This window comes from Leopardus geoffroyi, chromosome C2 (genome assembly GCF_018350155.1).
Source record: "Leopardus geoffroyi isolate Oge1 chromosome C2, O.geoffroyi_Oge1_pat1.0, whole genome shotgun sequence".
NCBI classification, from domain to species: domain Eukaryota; kingdom Metazoa; phylum Chordata; class Mammalia; order Carnivora; family Felidae; genus Leopardus; species Leopardus geoffroyi.
The window spans coordinates 11,783,312-11,803,281 of record NC_059333.1 but is presented as its reverse complement, the minus strand read 5'-3'; the positions used below and the strand labels follow the sequence as shown (position 1 = coordinate 11,803,281).

The 19,970-nt window shown below is 43.2% G+C and overlaps 1 protein-coding gene and 1 long non-coding RNA gene across 2 annotated transcripts; one reads left to right on the top strand and one right to left on the bottom strand.

The window, feature by feature from the left end:
- Positions 1–1,176: 1,176 nt before the first annotated feature.
- DNAJC28 (DnaJ heat shock protein family (Hsp40) member C28) lies at positions 1,177–5,508 on the bottom strand. The gene is made up of 2 exons (XM_045501495.1): positions 5,236–5,508; positions 1,177–4,333 (listed from the first exon to the last, which is right to left on the bottom strand). Exon 2 carries the CDS (start codon positions 4,300–4,302, stop codon positions 3,142–3,144), a length of 1,161 nt encoding a protein of 386 aa, XP_045357451.1. The 5' UTR covers positions 4,303–4,333; positions 5,236–5,508; the 3' UTR covers positions 1,177–3,141.
- A 16-nt stretch (positions 5,509–5,524) lies between these two features.
- On the top strand, positions 5,525–18,920 carry LOC123610633. Its single transcript, XR_006718231.1, has 3 exons — positions 5,525–5,689; positions 12,356–12,504; positions 18,879–18,920. It is a non-coding gene; the product is annotated as an uncharacterized LOC123610633 (long non-coding RNA).
- Positions 18,921–19,970: the final 1,050 nt, after the last annotated feature.

Here is a 19,970-nt window from a genome sequence, read left to right as displayed (position 1 = left end):
ATCAAGGAAGGAAAACTATAGCCCCGAGACACCAAACTAGCCTCAGGCATACAGAACAAGGGCAAAAACCATTTCACACATCTGGGAGCCAAAAGCCCCTGGGATGCGAGGCTCTATCCTCAGGGTGTTGGGCCAGGGTCCTGGTCCTACAGTCTGAAGAAAGGATCGCTGAAAAGGCTTGGAATCAGGCAGAGTTTGGTTTGTGCCTATTAATGAGTTCAGAAATCTCGGTAACTTACCACTACACCTGAAAAGCTGGCAAAGTTAGAAGGTGAAACACGGACAGAAAAGGCCAAGGCTGCATCATGGAGAGAGAAGTGTCACATTACAATTCAACAGGGGCGCCTGGGTGGCTCCAACGGTTAAGCATGTGACTCTTGATTTGGGCTCAGGTCATGATCTCATGGTTTGTGGGTTTGGGCTCCATGCAAACAGCACGGAGCCTGCTTGCGATTCTCTCTCACTCTCTGCCCCTACCCTTCTCTCTCTCTCAAAATAAGTAAATAAAATTAAAAAAAAAAAAAAAAGATTACAATTCAACAAACTCTGATAAACTGGCCAGGATATTTTTTTCTGGTCTGAATTTTAGTTACTTAAATTAGTGAATCTGTTTTTACACCAGCGAATTTGCCTTCGTTACAAGAATAATCTCTGTCACAGTTTTTTATTTTTTATTTATTTATTTTGAGAAAGAGAGAGAGAGAATCCCAAATAGGTTCTGTACTGTCAGTGCAGACCCTGACACAGGGCTCGATCTTTTGAACCGTGAGATCATGACATGAGCTGAGATCAAGAGTCTGACGTTCAACTTATTGAGCCACACAGGTGACCCTCTGTCACAGTTTTTATATCATCAATCAAAAAAGTTAAAAAATAGGGGCGCCTGGGTGTCTCCATCGGCTAAGCGTTCAGCCTCGGCTCAGGTCATGATCTCACGGTTCATGAGTTTGAGCCCCATGTCGGGATCTGTGTTGACAGCTCAGAGCCTGGAGCCTGCTTCGGATTCTGTGTCTCCCTCTCTCTCTGCTCCTCCCCCGCTCATCCGCTGTTTATCTCTCCCTCAAAAATAATAAAACATTAAACAAAAATTTTTTTAAAGTTTTAAAAATATTAATTCAGGTACTCAGCCAAAATTACGGTTATTATTAATTGTTTATATAACAATGAACCATTGGATAATCATTAAAATTAACTTTATTAATCTTACTAATATAGACAATATTTATAAAGTGTCCTGTGCTGAAATTGAGGATTTACTAGAGTTTTCCAGTAACTTTACCATCCGTGATCCAATATTGAAAATGGTTTCCTTTATATAGGTTGCTACAATTCAACTAGGTATCATACATCTAATTCCCATTAACGAAATTCACAGAACCAAAGCCTTCTAAAATGTTTTATAACCATAGTTCTTATTATGTAGCTTTATTTCACACTTTTCACAGTTTTGTTTAGAGTAATGGCATCATTGTAGAAGCCACATAACTCATTTAATAATCAAATATTATACCAATTAATTACCCCATCATGTAAGCAGAAAGTCCTGAAATTTCCTTTTGAAGATATAGTTTGACTTAACTATCACATACTTTACAAAATAACTTGTTCTTGGGGCGCCTGGGTGGCCCAGTCGGTTGAGCGTCTGGCTTCGGCTCAGGTCATGATCTCACAGTTTGTGAGTTCGAGCCCCGCGTCGGGCTCTGTGCTGACAGCTCAGAGTCTGGAGCCTGCTTCGGATTCTGTGTCCCCCTTTCTCTCCACCCCACCCCTGCTTGTGCTCTGTCTCTCTCTGTCTTTCAAAAATGAATAAACATAAAAAAAATTTAAAAAAAACTTGTTCTTTCAAGATCAGAGTGGCAGGTGCCATTTTTGAACAACATCCATAACACAACACTCTAAATAAGGAAAAAGATCTGCTCAGTTTGACCACCCTCTGTATCCTTCTAGTTGCCCAGTTCTGTGGCTAAAGCAATTACACAAATCTAAAAAAGGCAGATTTTCTGAAAGTGGACAGAACACAATCTCACGAATGTTAATCTCTTTGTCATTCGTCAAAAGTGCAAACTGGCACAAAATCCAGACATCTTTTTGTGTGTGAAAGGGTTCCTAAGACAGGAAATTGGATCCCTAAATTGAGATTCTCATATGGAAAAAGCCTCTGGGAAATCTGATACATGACAAAGACAGGCTTCAGATAGATATATGTAAACCTAACATTTCAATCTCTGATTAGAGATGAAGCCAGAGTGAAATCTTAAATTTCCATTGAGCCCAAGGACTTTTTTTTTTTTTTTAATCTCCAAAAGGATAGAAAATACACCCAAACTCTTTAAAATGGCCACTGGAGTTTATTTCTAGAACAGCTATATCAACTATCTTGGCTGATGGATTTCTCTATAGCCAAGATAACGAAGTTGGGAAGGAAAAAGCACAACCCAGATAGTGTGTGTGTGTGTGTGTGTGTGTGTGTGTGTGTGTGTGTTATTCAATACCCACAAGGAAGGTCTTTATAAAAAAGGGAGAGTACAGTAACTCCTTTGGGCTAATTTCCTGATCATAACATTTCCATCCACATAAAGAGTATCCCAAAAGTCTTAGAACAGTTTTAAACTTTAATAACCACAAGGTCGAAATGCAGCAAGCTTGCAAAGAACATTCATCATTTGGAGGTTTGCTTGCCTAGATTCCATACTTCCATAGTTTTGTGACTTTTTATAATACTTCTTAGGGTTTTTTTCATTGTTGTTTAAGTAGCTGTGAAGATAGCAACAGCAACGGTCTTTAAGTTACTAGAGCTTAAAAGTGCACTAAGACTTTTGGACTACCCTTTATGATTCCCAGTCTGAGTCCTTGTCCTAATGCGTTTCACCTATGACTGACATTTAAACTCTGAAATGGATTAAACTGTTTTCTTAGGAGTTCTTTTCTTGCAATATCCTCAGAGCAAAGCTGGTTGACCACTTCTCTCAGTTTCTTACAACTTTCTCACTTATACATCACTAGAGATGTGATTAGTTTTGTGAAAAGTGCAGAGGCATACATTTCTCAAACTCTTGTGTTGTAGCAATAAATATCATCCCCTATGTATGACATCAGTACAACTGAAAATGATTTGGGGTAGTATTATGGATATTTAAATGGTCAGATTTTAATAAATTTCCACACATTCATCCAGTGAAAAAAGCCTGTCTTGACTCCAGGTATTTTCTCCCCTTCTCCCTGATCAGTGTTGTTTGGGTTTTTATCTGTGACTTCTTTTGTTTTCATAAGGGCTTCATATATTTCCTGGGCTCTGGCAATCTCTTTCTGTGCATCAAAATGGACTTTTTGCCTGCTCAGGAGGGGAACAATTAAATTAAAATCATTAATTCGCTTGTTCAGTTTCCTGATGTTTTCGTGAAACTGCTCACAAACTTGGTTCCACTGTTTCTGTTCAGTTGGTGTCATTGGATTCCCAAGTTTTTTCCTTGACACTAAAATTGCCTCTCTGAGTTGATCGATAGTATCCTTTATTTCCTTTTGCATGAGGATCCATTCTGGTTGGTATCCATTATCTATCAATATTCTGTTCAGGTTGTGAGTCATGGGATCAATATATGAACAGCCAGAAAATTTTTTTAGAGGTTTTCCCTTCCCACTGAGATTGTCAAAGTCTCCTTTTGCCATTGATTCCTGAATGAGATCCTCTACTAAACGCTCAATAGCCTGAGTTATCTTTTGTTCTTTACTCTGTCTTACATCTTTAACAATTACGCTATCAATGAAATACTGGCTTTGTAGTTTCTGCTTCTGATATTCCATCACTTGTTCAGTTGCACGGTCTGCTCTAAATTGCCTATATTGCTTCTCTCGTTGACTGGGACTTCCGAAACCAATACCTTCAAAACTTAAATAATGTCGGTGTTGGGGTGTTTTATATTTGAACTTTTCTTCCTCTTCCTCTGCTTCTTCAACTTTATTCTGTCCGGCATTTGCTTGTGCTACCACGTGGGAAAGCACCTTCCTATAAGCTTCTTCGATCTGTATAAATGTTGCTGAATCCGCTGTACTAGAACCACCGTCTGGGTGGTATTGCTTGGCAAGCTTATGAAAAGCTTCCCTGACATCATCTGCAGAGCATCCTTCATCCAGATTCAGCAGCCTGTAATAGTCTCTCATCTTCTTTTTGGATTTCTGAGTTGACATCATTCTGTTTCTAATGACACCAAGATATGGAGGCATTTTCATTCGATTCGGTACCATTGAAGCATTTATCAGATGAGATCTTAAGATGTGAGCCATTATTACACACACTGTGTTCATAATTGTACCCAGAGTTCCTCCTAGCAATGATCTACAAACAGACAACAAGGAGTGAAGAAAGTTGTATTGTCAGCAAATCTCATATTTTCAGCAATCAGGAAGAAATTACAGGTACAATGAAGGGCAGTTCTTTCTAATGCTGCTGCCACATTCTTACACCTGCTATGTTTCTCCTGCGTTAGCAGAGAAATGGAAGTTGATGATGTTTAGCATTACCATATTGTGATATCATCTGCATTCTACTCACTAATTGCAGAATTTCAGAGCTGGCAAGTTCTTAAGAGATCTAATCCAATCTCCTCATTTTATGGGAAAAGGTAGGCCCAGAAGGTTAAGCAACATAACCAAGTCACACAGCAAGGCGTAAGGAAAATGGGTAGGGTTAGGGCATAATAAGAGGCTTGCTTAATTCTCTGTATTCCTGGCAGATTATAAACTTCATCACCTCCACTATGTCTTTAGTGTATCACTGTTTTCATCATCTCAAGGAGTCTTCTCAGAAGACGTACACACATGAAACAGCATGGCAAAGCATGTACCTCATCTGACACACAATTGAATAGAATCAAGTGTCCAAAAACCTTTAAGCTCTATACCTTATCAAGAAGGAGCTGTTTGCTACATGCTAGAAAACCAAGACGAAAGGTGGGCCCTCCTGACATGTTAGCTGCTATTTTTCACACGCATGGTCTAGCAGAAAAGAAAAACTTATACCTAGACAATAGCAACGAAATGCTGGAAGTGGTTGAATTGGAAGTGGGATATTGATGGACAAACGCTAAAACTGAGCTTCTAGGGACCCCAATTTTCTGGACAGTTGGGGTCAACGGCTCGGAGAGTTGGTCGAGATGGTAGCGGCCGATCCAACCGTGGCCATTGCGGAGCAGTGGTCAGTCTTGACGTGGAACACGCCCCGCCCCGCCCCCTACTCACCTTCACAGCGGCGGGGAAGGGGCTTAGCGGCTCCCGCCCCCATGCTGCGCCTCTGCGCATGCGTGCGCGGCCTGCCTTTCGTTCTCGGGTCTCGCTGCGGTCCACGGGCGGCCCTGGACTAGACCATCTGCCGGCTTACACTGAGGGGACCACAGAGGGGACGGAGGGCAGAGTCGTACCTAATGGGGACAGAAGTCCTACTTTAACAGGGAACCCAGGAATCTCTCCTAAAATGAACTGTTGTACCCTGTAGGACACAGGCAGGACGTTTCGGAAGGCCCCGCCCCGCCCCCGGGTGATCCGCTCCGCCTCCGCGCCCACCTCCAGCGGGAGGTGGTCCGGCCGACTGGGATTGTGGGAGGTGTAGTTCGCCGCGAAGTGCGGCGCGCTCCGTCCTCCGCCGCGCGGGGGCAGCGAAAATGTGGCGGTGGCCTGAACTGTGGAGAGCAGAGTGGTGAGTGGGGGTTGGGACCCCTGAAGGCGCAGTGGTTCGGGGGCGACAGCCCTTGGTAGTTTGCGTTTGAGAAGGGAAGACGTAGTCGTTTCCCTGTTCAGGACCTGAACAGCCTCTTCTGGGTCTGCAGATGGGGCACCAGCGCCGAGTCGTGAAAGTTGTACCCAGCCCAGAAAGATGTAGCTAACCCAGACTGGAAACCTAGTCTTTGGGGCGACTGGGTGGCTCAGTCGATTAAGCCTAGGACTTTGGCTCAGGTTATGATCGCTCAGTTCGTGGGTTCGAGCCCTGCGGCGGACTCTGTGCTGACAGCTGGGAGCCTGGAGCCTGCTTGGAACATTGTGTCTCCCTCTCTCTCTGCCCCTCCCCCTTGTGCTTGCGCTCTCTCCCTCCCCCTCTCTCTCTCTCAAAAATAAATGGACAACAACAACAGAAACCAAACCTAGTCGTTAATTCAGCAAGTCCCTCCTGAGGAGCTCGCTTATCCAGGTATTGGTAGGTAGGGGATGAGGCGTGAGGACAGTCCAGGGCGAATTCAAAACAGGGGTCTCCTGGCTTTTAAGCTCATCCACTGTCATGAGGATTTCCTGCTCCCCCTCTTGAATGGGGAGGTAATTAAAAAAAAAAAAAACAAATAAATAGAAAAAGGCAGAAAATTGGAGAGTCAGACCTGGATTGAAAATCCTTTTTCTGGGGCGCCTCGGTGGCGCAGTCGGTTAAGCGTCCGACTTCAGCCAGGTCACGATCTCGCGGTCCGTGAGTTCGAGCCCCGCGTCAGGCTCTGGGCTGATGGCTCAGAGCCTGGAGCCTGTTTCCGATTCTGTGTCTCCCTCTCTCTCTGCCCCTCCCCCATTCATGCTCTGTTTCTCTCTGTCCCAAAAATAAATAAACGTTGAAAAAAAAAAATCCTTTTTCTTCCACTTGCTTTTCTCTGTGTCTGTTTACTAGTAAAATAAAGGTACCAATAAATGGTAAACGTATGTTTAGCACTTCCTTTTTGCCACCTGCTGTGCTAAGTGCTTTATGTATAGTCTCTCTCTCTTTTTTTCTTTAAAGTTCTTGTTTATTCATTTAAGTAATCTCTGCACCCAAACATGGGGCTTGAACTCATGACCCAGAGAGTAAGAGTCACCTGCTGTACTGACTGAGCCAACCAGGTGCCCCTATGTATGGTCTCTTTTAATCCTTACAGCAGCCCTGAGATAAATGCAGGTATTTTCCTCATTTTACATATGATGAAGTAATAATTGCATCAAACTCACTGAATGTTTCTGAGAATTACACAATGTATGCAAGTCACTTGGCACAATGCCTGGCAAATTAAGCAATGTATTTTATTATGACTATGTCTCCTAAAAGGAGCAGAAATAGGTACTAGCCTCTGTAAGCTTTTGAATTTTAGATAATATAATAATTTGCTACCTTTCATGTAGTTGCACTGAAAAATATTTAAATATTGATGCAGAGGGATTTCCATATAAGCAAACAATGAACATAAAGAGTTCCTGGGGCATTGGGGCACCTGGGTGGCTCAGTCAGTTAAGCATCCGACTTTGGCTTAGTTCATGATCCCACGGTTCGTGGGTTCGAGCCCCCCGCGTTAGACCCTGTGCTGACAGCTCAGAGCCTGGAGCCTGCTTTGGATTCTGTGTCTCCCTCTCTCTCTGCCCCTCTCCCGCTCATGATCTGTCTCTCAAAAATAAATAAACGTTAAAAAAAATTTTTTTAAGAGTTCCTGGGGCGCCTGGGTGTCTCAGTGTGTTAAGCGTCTGACTTAGGCTCAGGTCATGATCTCACTGTTTGTGAGTTCAAGACCCGCATCAGGCTCTGTGCTGACAGCTCAGAGCCTGGAGTCTCCTTCAGAATCTCTGTCTCCCTCTCTCTCTGCCCTTCCCTGCTTGCACTCTTGTCTTCTCTCTCTCTCTCTCTCTCTCTCAAAAATGAGTAAACATTAAAAAAAATTTTTTTTAAGTTCCTGTTTCTACAAGTGTTAACTTTCTAGCAACATCTTAAACAGCATAAAAGGGGAAAAAAGCATAAACACAGCTTTAAAAACTACTCGCATTTGTAGAGTACTTTGCATTTTTCAAAACACTTATCACAAGTCTCGTTTTGATGTTTGCATTTTGGAAGTTACTGTACTTTAGCATCAAATAGTTAAGTGACTTTTGTAAGTTACTAGAACCTTAAGTCCATTTCTGTCTTTCAAGAGGGTCAGTTTCATAGTGTGATTCTGTGCTTGTAGAAGGTGAATTGGAGTTGACTGAGTTATCCATTAGGAACACTTTGCAGCTGCAAAATGCAAACTAGCTAACTGACCTGGGGAATTATTTTTCTCATGTATAAGAAATGTGGAGGTAGGCAGTTTTCTGGTATTGGTTCATCTACAGAGAGTTGCCACATTTGCTTTACCATTCTCTCTCTTTCTCCAAATATATACTTTTTTTCCTAAATCATTTGAAAGCATTTGAAAATTATATAATTCAATACTTTACCGAGTATTGAGCATTCATTTCCTCAAAACAACATTTCCTTACATTACCATAGCACTGTTATCAATTTGGCAGATTAAATATAGATATGATATTTAATGTAGTTACTATTCCCCTTTCAGCAATTGCCCTCATGATGTCCCTCAGAGCAACACATACACTTTGAAGTCAGCAGGTCAAATGAGTACTAAACCAGAGCTTTCTTGTTCAGTTTAGGTATGGGCAGAGAGAGTCAACCATTTGAAAATATGGTTCTTTTCCTGTTAAAAAGATGGCTACCTACTCTGCAGTCAGTATTCCGAGCGATTATAAGGTGTGGTCAAAAGATCAAATTCAGAATCTGATCCAAACACACAAATTGACTAGCTTTTTTTTTCTTTTTAAGATTTTATTTTATTTTACTTATTATTTTTTTTAGTGGGCTCCACCCCCAATATGGGGCTCAAACTCATGACTTCTGAGATCAAAAGTTGCATGCTCTACTGACTGAACCAGCTAGGTGCTGTTTAAAGATTTAATTTCTTTTTTTTTTTAATTTTTTTTTTCAACGTTTATTTATTTTTGGGACAGAGAGAGACAGAGCATGAACGGGGGAGGGGCAGAGAGAGAGGGAGACACAGAATCGGAAACAGGCTCCAGGCTCTGAGCCATCAGCCCAGAGCCCGACGCGGGGCTCGAACTCACGGACCGCGAGATCGTGACCTGGCTGAAGTCGGACGCTTAACCGACTGCGCCACCCAGGCGCCCCTAAAGATTTAATTTTTTAAAAATATTCTCTATACCCAATGTGGGGCTTGAACTCACAACCCTGAGATCAAGAGTCACATGCTCTTCTGAAAGGCTCCCTTGACTGGCATTTTTTTTTTTAAGTTTATTTGAGAGAGAGAGAGAGAGCAGCATGGGGGGGGGGGTGCGGTGCAGAGAGAGGGGGATAGAGAGAATCCCAAGCAGGCTCCATGCCATCAGCAGATGGAGCCTGACTCAGGACTCGATCCCATGAACTGTGAGAGTTACCTTGCTTAATTAAACTATAGACTTATTTATTTATAATTTTTTAATGTTTATTTTTGACAGAGAGCAAGAGAATGTGCAAAGGAGGGGCAGAGAGGGAGGACAGGGAATCTGAAGCAGGCTCTGCATTGACAGCCCCCCAGTGCACGGCTCGAACCCACCAACCATGAGGTCATGGTTCCATGAGGTCATGAGGTCATGACCTGAGCTGAAGTCGGATGTTCAACTGACTGAGCCATGCAGGCGCCCCTAAACTATAGACTTTTAAAAACACGTTCATTGTTAAAAACACATATAACGTTGTTAACCATTTTAAGGTTATATCATGATTAAAATCAACATGCTTGAACCTCTATCATTTTCCACAAAATACAATTATTATCTCATGTTTGTCAGCTAGGATGTAGTATAATCTTACATAAAGACCGGTTTTATTTATTCATTTATGTAATTATTATCTTTTTTAATGATTACTTTTAAGAGAGAGCACGTGAGAGTGGGGGAGTGGGAGAGAGAGAGGGAGTCAGAGAATCTGAAGCAGGTTCTGTGCTGCTGGCAAAGCCCGATGTGGGGCTTGAACCCATGAATTGTGAGATCATGACCTGAGCCGAAATCAGATGCTCAACCGACTGAGCCACCCAGGCGCCCAACGGACTGGTTTTAAATGAATGTATGTTGGATTCGATGTCCGTGCATTTCCTCGTTTAGAACATCTTTTTTAGAACATTCTTTCACAATATAGTTGAGCATTTTGAAAACAAATGTCCCCGGGCACCTGGGTGGGCTCAGTCGGTGAAGCGTCGGACTTTGGCTCAGGTCATGATCTCCCGGTTTGTGGATTTGAGCCCCACGTTGGGATCTGTGCTGACAGCTCAGAGCCTGGAGCCTGCTTCCGATTCTGTGTCTCCCTCTCTCTCTGCCCCTCCCCCACTCACGCTCCGTTTTCTCTGTCTCTCAAAAATAAATAAATGTTAAAAAAAAAATTAATTACATATACAGAGGAGAGCAGACAGCAAGAATTTAGTTGGCACACCAAAACCTAATCATTAATTGTATTGCCAAGTGGGTAGAAAATAGAGTGATATTTTTCAAAGTTATTAAAAACCAAATTTCCTTACATTATAGTTATATTAAATATTCACTGAGCTCCTGTGGGAGGCGGGGCGCTACAACAGAGGCCTCTTCTCTCTGTTCTCTCAGATGGGTTTTTTTTTTTTCCTTCTCTTTTGTTTGCCGGTTCCATGAGAACTGCAAAGAGGTCGATGTCTTGCCAGTAAGTTGCCATAGTAACCAAAAATCACACTTCCCTCAAGATTGATTTATGGTTCAGTCTGCATCCTAAAGCCTCAGGTCCAATGATGTTTGCGGATGGTAACGTCTGGAGCTACAGTTCCTAGAACCACCATGAAGATGCCTTCCTCTCCAGGTGCCATATCATTTGTTTTTTTTTTTGTTTTTTTTTTGTTTTTTTAATTTAAGTAGGTTCTGCACTGAATGTGGGGCTTGAACTCATGACCCCAAGATTAAGAGTTGCATGCTCTACCAACCGGGCCAGCCAGGCACCCTTCTGGGGTGCCATCTTAATTCACTTTTAAACTATTTGATTAAGAAAGAGTTTGATGTAGACTGCCAGCTTTTTTTTTTTTTTTTGAGTTTATTTATTTATTTTGAGAGAAGGTAAGCATGCCCGTGTGCGTGCGCTCATGGGGGAAGGCCAGAGAAAGAGGTAGAGAGAGAGAGAGAGAGAGAGAGCAGGCTCTGCATTGTCAGCACAGAGCCTAATGTGGGGCTCGAACCCACAAACCATGAGATCATGACCTGAGCTGAAATCAAGAGTCAGATGCTTAATCGACTGAGCCACCAGGCGCCCCTAGAGTGTCAGCTTTTAAAGAAAGAAGGCAGTGGGGTAACTTATGTAATGTGACAACACTCTACAGTCTGGGAGGGGGATGCGGTGAGGGAAAGGTACTGTGGAAAAGAGAAGATTCACATTCTTTTGGGTATTTCCTCCTTTTTCCTCTTCCCAGCTAGGAAAACCACTTGTCAGGGTCTCCTGTGTGGGCCACATGCGGGGGCTGTGGCACTTTGCTCATGGCAAACTGCCCTCCACCACCCAGGATATCTGATTTTCATTTTCGGTGTGGAATTCATGTGATGATTTCTTGTTACTTGAGCCTGAATTATCTGCATTTAGTGCGGATCTACAGCACTCTCTGTTCCTTGGAATTCTGAATATTGCGCATACCTGCCGCTAACCACAGGCCAGGAGTGGGGAAAACAGATGCGCACCTGCTGTCTGGGAACCAGCGTTTGAATTGTTTCTAACCCGTCTTGCATTTACTCAGTGTGTTTAGTGAAATCACTGCTTTACAGCAGAACTACCATGTGCTTTTCTCGCCCTTCGGAATTTGTTTCCGGCTTTATTGAGGTAGAATTGACAAAGAAAAATTGTATATTTTTAAGGTGTACAATTTGATACTTTGACGTAGGTATATATGGTGACATAATCACCACACTCAAGCCAATTAATCAAGCTAATTAACACATCCATCACCTCACAGAGTTACCTTCTTTTTTTTTGATGAAAACACGTGAGATCTACTCCCCTAGCAAATTTCAGGTATGCAATACAGAATTGTTCACTACAGTCAGTCTAGGTGTTTTGATAAGTTAAAAAGACCAGTATGTGGAGGGTTTGCCTCCTTTCACTGCTTACCAGTTGTCAAAGATTTGAGCAACAAGACTCTAATAAACACATTAAAACTGTCACACAACACTATTTGCTAGAGAATCATTCAAGATGCTTTATAGAAAGAATAGGTTTTAAAGCAAATCTGATTCCTAAACAGCTTTGTCATGGAATGTAAGGCTGCTTCCATTCAAAAAGCTCACTCTCTGGGATGTCCCTGAGTGACCTTTTCATCTTAGGGCTTGTCCAGAGACATCTCAGGCTCTGGCGAGGTGATGCTGGCTCATTTGGTCCGTGCTGTTCTCAGAAATGAGCATGTAAATCCAGTTTGTTACCCAAACTCATTCTTGATTAAATAAATAACATTTCTTGTATTAAATGAAATTGAAGAATCATATAATTTCTGTTCCTTACTTGACAGCGAGGTTGTGGGGGATATCCACAGTGAGTGAGTGGTTCTGTCTTTCTTCTTAGGAAATACATGTTGAAATATTTATGGATAAAGGGATATGATGTCTGCAAATTACTCTCCAATGATTTAGAAATAAACACATGTACAGAGCAAGGGAGAAAGAGAGCAAACAATAAGCCACATGGACTGAAATGTTCGTTGGAGAAAATGGGTAAGGTTTATTTGGAAGGTTTTTGTATTTTTGCAACTGTTCTATAAGTGTTAGTCATTTTTAAATCTTTAAAAAGAATGTATTTGTGGGGTGCCTGGGTGGCTCAGTCGGTTGAGTGTCTGACTCTTGATCTCGGCTCAGGTCATGATCTCATGGCCGTGGGATTGAACCCTGCCGTGGGGTCTGTGCTGACGGTGGGGAGCCTGCTTGGAATTCTCTCCCTCTCCCTCTGCCCCTCATTTGTGTGCATGCGCACATGCTTTTGGTCTCTCTCAAATAAATTAAAAAAAAAAAAAAAAAAGCAAGTGAGCAATCAGGTCATGGAAAGACGTGGAAGAACCTGAAATGCACATTGTTAAGTGACAAAAGCCAATCTGAAAAGGTTACATATTCTATGATTCCAACTATATAAACCTATAGAAATAGTTTTAAGGGATCAGCGGATTAAAAAAAACAGGGAAATGACCCGAATAGACATTTCTCCAAAGAAGGTGTACAAGTGGCCAACAGGTCACTTGTATGCAGGGAAGCTCAACACCACTGATCGTTAGGGAAATGCAAATCAAAACCACAGTGAGACAGCATAACACATCCACGAGGGTGGCTGCTATCAGACAAAACAAAACAGAAAATAACAAGTGATGGTGAAGATGTGGAGAAACAGAAACCCTAGTGAAAATATAAAAAGGTGGAGGCATTTTTGATTGTCACAACTGGGAATTGTTCCTGGCACCTAGTGGTTGGAGGCCGCAGATGCTACTCAACATTTCACAAGGCAAGGATTATCTGGCAAAAAATTCTCTGGCCCAGAATGTCAATAGTGCTATTTCAGGGGCCCTGCTGTGGACTATCCTTTCTCTCCTTTCTCCTTTCCACTTATTTCTCCCTAGATCTATTACGGTTCAGACAAGGAAGAGCAGGATGTTGGAATAAAAGAGAGCATGGAAATCTAATCTTAGCCTTCTGAAAGAGAAAACGGTGACATGCCCAAGGCCACATGGTTTGTGGCAGATTTTTCTGCCAGTCTAAATCTGCAGATGGTCTAAATCTGCAGATTCAATCTGCACAGTTAGTGCAGAACTTTTTCTGTAGCCCTCCCTATCCAGAGGGCAAACATGATTACGTGCTACAAAAGGGAAAGAAAGTGCTAGAGTATTTGCATGTTGGCTTGGCGTATAGCTTTCTAAAATAACAATCTCAGGGACACCTGGATGGCTCAGTCAGTTAAGTGTCCGACTCTCGGTTTCGGCGTAGGTCATGATCTCGCGGTTTTGTGGGTTTGAGCCCCGAATATGGACTCTGCTGGCAGCAGGGAGCCTGCTGGGGATTTTCTCTCTTTCCCTCTCTCTCTCTGCCCCTCCCCTGCTCATGCTGTCTCTGTGTCTCTCAAAATAAATAAAGTAAAAAAATAAAATAAGATAACAATCTTAGTTCCAGGAGGAATTTGTTTCAAAATGTACTTAGTAGCGCCAGAACTCTGTTAAGTCATTATTAGATTTTAAGTTAAAATAGGGCCATTGGGGGGTGCCCTCTAATGCAATCTGATTGTTGTCCTTGTAAGAGGAGGAAATCTGGATACACAAAGGGACACCGCGAATGCATGTGTGCAAAAGAAAGACTATGTGAGGACACAGTGAGAAGGCGGCCTCAGAAACCCTGATCTTGAACTTCCAGCCTCCAGAACCTCAAGAGAGTAAAGCCCCAGTCTGTGGCATTTTGTTACAGCAGCCTAAGCTGACTGACATACGGGCCTGTAGGATCCTCATACGTTGGTTCAGTGGACTCCAGGAATTTGTGTTCTCCAAACTGTTTCCTCCCAGATGGAAAACTCTAAAAGCAAGTAGAGGCTTAAGTGCCCTCAGTTCCCTGTTGCTGGATGCCCGTGTCCTGCAGGTTGAGCTTTGGGCCGCTGCGACCTCTTCCTTACCTCCTCCACCCAGGGCTGTCATCCCACCTTGGATGTTGGCATTTTGGCGGGGCACACGTGGGCCCCCAGAGCCTCCTGTGCCAGGGAACAGATTTAAGGTGCTGGGCTCTCTGGCTTGCCGAAAGGTGCGTGATGGGGTGGTGGTAGCTATTTCTCTCTACTTGGCCTCTAAGAGAAAAGAGCCAGAAGCTCGATCCCTGCTCCTGGAGACACCCTTCTCCTAGGCTGGAGGTGTCCCTCTCTCCTGGGCCCCCAGCTGCACTGTTTGTTCATTTTCAGGCTCCTTGGCGGACCTCTCGCTTGATTGCGAAGGGTGCTAGGGCTGTGGAGCTCTGTGAGTTCTGTGTTTTGATTCCTTAAATTGTCTACACACTCAGTTGCAGGCCTAAGCTTGGTCTCTAAGCTGATGACTAAGGTGTGAAGTCCCACCGGCCTCTGAAGGATAGTCCCTCATTTTGTAAAAAAAAGGCACACCTTGCCGGTGTCCTGAATCTTACTAGGGTGCTGTAAACACCCTCAGGGCACCAAAGGCACACTTGAAAAGGCTGATTTGAGGGAAAAAAAGGAAAAGGCCGGGGTGCCTGGGCGGCTCAGTTGGTTAAGCATCTGACTTCCGCTCAGGTCACAATCTCATGGCTTTGTGGGTTCAAGCCCTCCATCGGGCTCTGTGCTGACAGATTGGAGCCTGGATCCTGCTCCGAATTCTGTATCTCCCTCTCTCTCTCTCTGCCTCTCCCCCACTCATGCTCTGTCTCTCTCTCTTTTTCTCTCTCTCAAAAATAAACATTAAAAAAAAATAAAGAAGGGGCGCCTGGGTGGCGCAGTCGGTTAAGCGTCCGACTTCAGCCAGGTCACGATCTCGCGGTCCGTGAGTTCGAGCCCCGCGTCGGGCTCTGGGCTGATGGCTCAGAGCCTGGAGCCTGTTTCCGATTCTGTGTCTCCCTCTCTCTCTGCCCCTCCCCCGTTCATGCTCTGTCTCTCTCTGTCCCAAAAATAAATAAACGTTGAAAAAAAAAATTAAAAAAAAAATAAAAGGCTGATTTGCTGTGGATGCTAAGAAAGCAAAATAAATCCTTTATAAAACTAGAAGGTTTTCAATACTTGGCTTTCAACAAAAGCGAAGGAGGACTTAATAGCTTTGTCACCTGAATATTTAATTTAAAATAATTTTTGGAGGGGCGCCAGGGTGGCTCAGTGGATTAAATGACTTTGGCTCAGGTCACAATCTCACGGTTCGTGAGTTAGAGCCCTGCGTCAGGCTCTGTGCTGACAGCTCAGGGCCTGGAGCCCGAAGCTTGCTTCAGATTCTGTGTCTCTCTGCCCCTCCCTGACTCACGCTGTCTCTCTCTCTCTCTCTCCTTCAAAAATAAATAAACAGTAAAAAAATTAAAAAATAAAATGATTTTAGTGATCTTGTTTTGTTTTTGCATCTAACTGAAGCAATCAAGGGATTGAGTGATATTGCTATAACAAAACTAATTTTTCCTGTAAATGTTTGGAGTTTAGTAGTACAGAAAAAATTTAAATGCAGTCTGGGGGTGCCTGGGTGGCTTAGTCGGTTAAGCGTCTGACTCTGATTTTAGCTAAGGTCATGATCTCACAGTTAGTGGGATCAAACCCTGAGTCAGCTCTGGGCTGACAGCACGGAGCCCGCTTGGGATTCTCTCCATCCCTCTCTCTCTGCCCCTCCCTTGCTATCGCACATGTGTGCTCGCTCGCTCTCTCTCAAAATAAATAAACTTAAAGAAAATAAAATACAGTTAGACTCTGAGTGTCCACAAATACTTCAATTCATGAAACTTTTTTTTTAATTTATTTTTTTTTAAATGTTTAGTTTTGAGAGAGACAGAGAGAGGTGGAGGAAGGAGCAGAGAGACAGGGAGACAGACGATCCAAAGTGGAGCTCTTTGCTGAGAGCAGACAGCCCGATGCGGGGCTTCAGCTCACAAACCAGGAGATCATGACCTGAGCCGCAGTTGGACGCTTAACTGACGGAGCCACCCAGGTGCCCAGTTCCTGAACCTTTTTAAAAAAATGAAATCGATTGGGAATATTGAAATCTTCATGCCTTTATTGCAATGCTCAGAATACAGGTGGGGCTCAGGAGTTAGCATTTGTAGTAAGTATACTCCCAAGAATTACCAGGTTAACAGATGGGGGATTGAGGATTAGGATTGTGGTTCAGATAGACAGTCTTTAATACGATATCTGTCACAAAGCATGGATGTCTTATCTGATTTCATTGAAGTGACTTCATATTTTGAATGGGAAGTATTTTAAATGTGTGATGTATTTTATAACATCAGATTAAATGTAATCTTGATGTATTTCCAAAACTGAATTAATAAGTTGTATCTTTGTTTTGAGACACTGTTTTATGGGGATATACTTCATATGCCACACAATTCACCCATTTAAACTGTACATTTCAGTGGCTTAAGATATGCCCATGGAGTCATGCAACCATCTCCACAATCAATTCTAGAACATTCTCATTACCTAACAGAAACCTTGCACCCTTTAGACATCACCCTTAAAGTACATCTATCCCCACAGCCATGGGCAACTACTAATCTATTCTGTGTCTGTATGGATTTGCCTGTTCTGGACATTCCATGTCAATAGAATTATAAATGTAGTCTTATGTGACTGGATTCTTTCATTTAGCATGCTTTAAAAAAAATTTGTTAATGTTTATTTTTGAGAGAGACAGAGGGCGAGCGGGGAGGGAGCAGAGAGAGAGGGAGACACAGAATCCAAAGCAGGCTCCAGGCTCTGAGCTGTCAGCACAGAGCCCGACGCGGGGCTCCAACCCATGAAGCGTGAGATCATGACCTGAGCTGGTCAGATGCTTAACTGACTCAGCCACCCAGATGCCCTCGCTTAGCATATTTCAAGGTTCATCCATGTTGTAGTATGTATCTTCTTTGTTTCCTTTAATGATGGTAATACCCCATTGTATGGGTAGACCACATTTTCTTTATTGACTCACTAGCTGATGGACATTCTGATTGTTCCTACTTATGAATTTGAAAATATTAACAGTTGGTTCCGGATAAAGGAAAATGGCCTTGTGTTGTAAATAAAAGGCTGACGTGGCTTGTGAAAGAATGGCTATCAGAGACTATCTCTTAAACCGTAGTGGAGGAGCAAAATATATGTATTACAGAGATCATTGGTAAAAAGCAGCTCAGGGAGATAAGCCAAGGGGAACCATTGGCATTAACGGTAACATGAACTTAAAAATAACTGGGATTTTATTCATCTTCCTGAAATACCTGCAGCCACACCTGTCACGTGAACTGAGGAGCTGGACCCTTGTCCCGTGGGGGCTGCTGTGCTTGGGAATCCCTTCGCCCTGTGCAGGGCGACCTCCACCCTGGGAGAGGGAGGCTGTTTCACACTTTCTGACAGCCCAAGGCCATATTCCAGTTCTCCGTGGCCCCTGGCTGTGAGAGCAGGGTGGGCCACCTAACTGTGGCCAGTTGGATGATCCTGCCTGGGACTTTAAGCCTGGATGAGTGACCCCGAGGCACAGGCAGGCAGAGTGCATTTTGGTCGTAGGGGGCACAGCAGATGGGAGTGCCCACTGGAAGTGGGGCCCGGGGGAACCTGGTGGGACCATGGCAGCAGTGTCCTTGACAAAAATCCTCCTGGGGCAAGATTTTGGCTGTGGTTCTATCCCCTCAGCAGGAGCGAGAATAGGCAAGGGAACTGTGATTTAAAAAGAAAAAAAAAAAAGAACTACCAGCTGTACCAGTTACTAAACTTTGTTGTGATTAAATACTGTTGTACTTGAGTTACTTAAGAAGTTTGTATAGTAGTTAAAAAGTAAAAAATTAGAGAAGAGACCATGAAATTTCTCTCAGAAATTGTAACACCCTTTAGAACACCCTTTGGCACACTTGTTTTGGAGTACACACTTAAATCCTTTGACTATTATGGATTCACGGTTGGGCACCGCCCATCCCCCTGATCTTGCTACCTGAACACAAGGTGTGACCGAGGGCTGATGTTTTATTCCTGTTTACAAATAGAGACATCCATAATACAAATGTCCGTATTTATTACAATAAAATATTGACCTGTTTTCACTTTTGCACTGAACTTTTCATAACTTAAATGACCTTTTCTCTACCATTATAAACTAATGGCTACTTATGTACTCATCATGTCCAAATAATACTCAGCTTATCCCAAATAAGACCATAGGACACCCTTTAAGCGGGCTCCCTTGTTCTTTCAGAATCCTCCTTATTTTCAAATACTTTCTGGTTTCTGGCAACCAGACACAATTTGATTCTTCTGCCAAAATAGGAAATCAATAACCTTACATGGAATTCACGTTCCTTTTAGTTGAAATTAGTATCAGAGTAAGGGCTAAAAAATTTTATTTCTCAAGTCATAAGCTTACATTGATTTTTCCTTAAAATTTTTTTTTTTTTAGCATTTATTTTTGGTAGTGAGCAAGCACAAGCTGGGAAGGGGCAGAGAGAGGGAGACTGAGGATCTGAAGCAGGCTCCTTGCTGTCAGCACAGAGCCCAAAGTGGGGCTCGATCCCACGAACTGAGATCATGACCTGAGACGAAACCAAGCGTCAGCTGCTCAATGGACTGAGCCACCCAGGTGCCCCTACATTGGTTTTTCTAGTTTACATGCTGGTACTATCAGCATGGTACTACTTTTATTACTGTTTGTGATTTTATCCACCAATAACATTTTCTTCTATATCTTTTAACTTTCTCTAAACTCCATAGGACAATGTTGGGCATATATGTCATAGGTACTTAATAATGTTGAGTGACCTCTCCAAAATAAACGCATCGTTTTTACAGCAAAGGGACCTGTGTGAAGTGGAGGCTGAACCTCCAGTTTGATAGCCGTTGCTGACTGCAGTCAGTAAGGGTGACATCATTGGCTGGCTGCCTGGGCCTGGGGAAACCTACTTGCACCAGAGGCAGTGATTAGCATCTGTTGGTGAAGGTGCCACTCCTCTTAACCCCCTACTCTTTTTCTTTTCGTAAGGCTAGGATTTATTTCTGTATAAAAGGACTCTTTAGCCGTTAGATGTTGAGATTAAACTCCAAGGGAAGATTTGAACATGGCCTCCAGGTATCCTTCCTGTAAGGTGCACTCTGGGCAGGCAGAGCTTAGGCCACATCACCTTGAAAGCTGCTCAGTAGTCCAAGGATGGCTGGCTACCTCTGGGCTGGGTGGCCAGTCCTTATTCATTCTGCTATGGGAGAAATGTGGTCCCAAGCTTGGTGTCATGTACATGTGCCTACTAGGTCAGCTCAGACTTCCCAGCTCTAGAATTCCATAGCCAGGTGGGAAATGAATGGCCGGAGTGGGAAACCCATGCAGTGCCTTTATACTCTTTACTAGTCCAGGTGGAGTGCCTTCTATCTGCCCTCCCTGCTCCCAAATAGTACCTACAGTTCCAAAATTCTATGTCCCCATTCTCAATTTTGTGCTCGAGATGTATTTGCTGAAAGAACAGTAAATTACGACAGCTTCTATAACTGGGAGAAGTATAAA

What these genes read in the sequence shown, in the direction of transcription:
- DNAJC28 (XM_045501495.1), bottom strand. Translation starts at nt 4,302, where the DNA reads ATGAACACAGTGTGTGTAATAATGGCTCACATCTTAAGATCTCATCTG.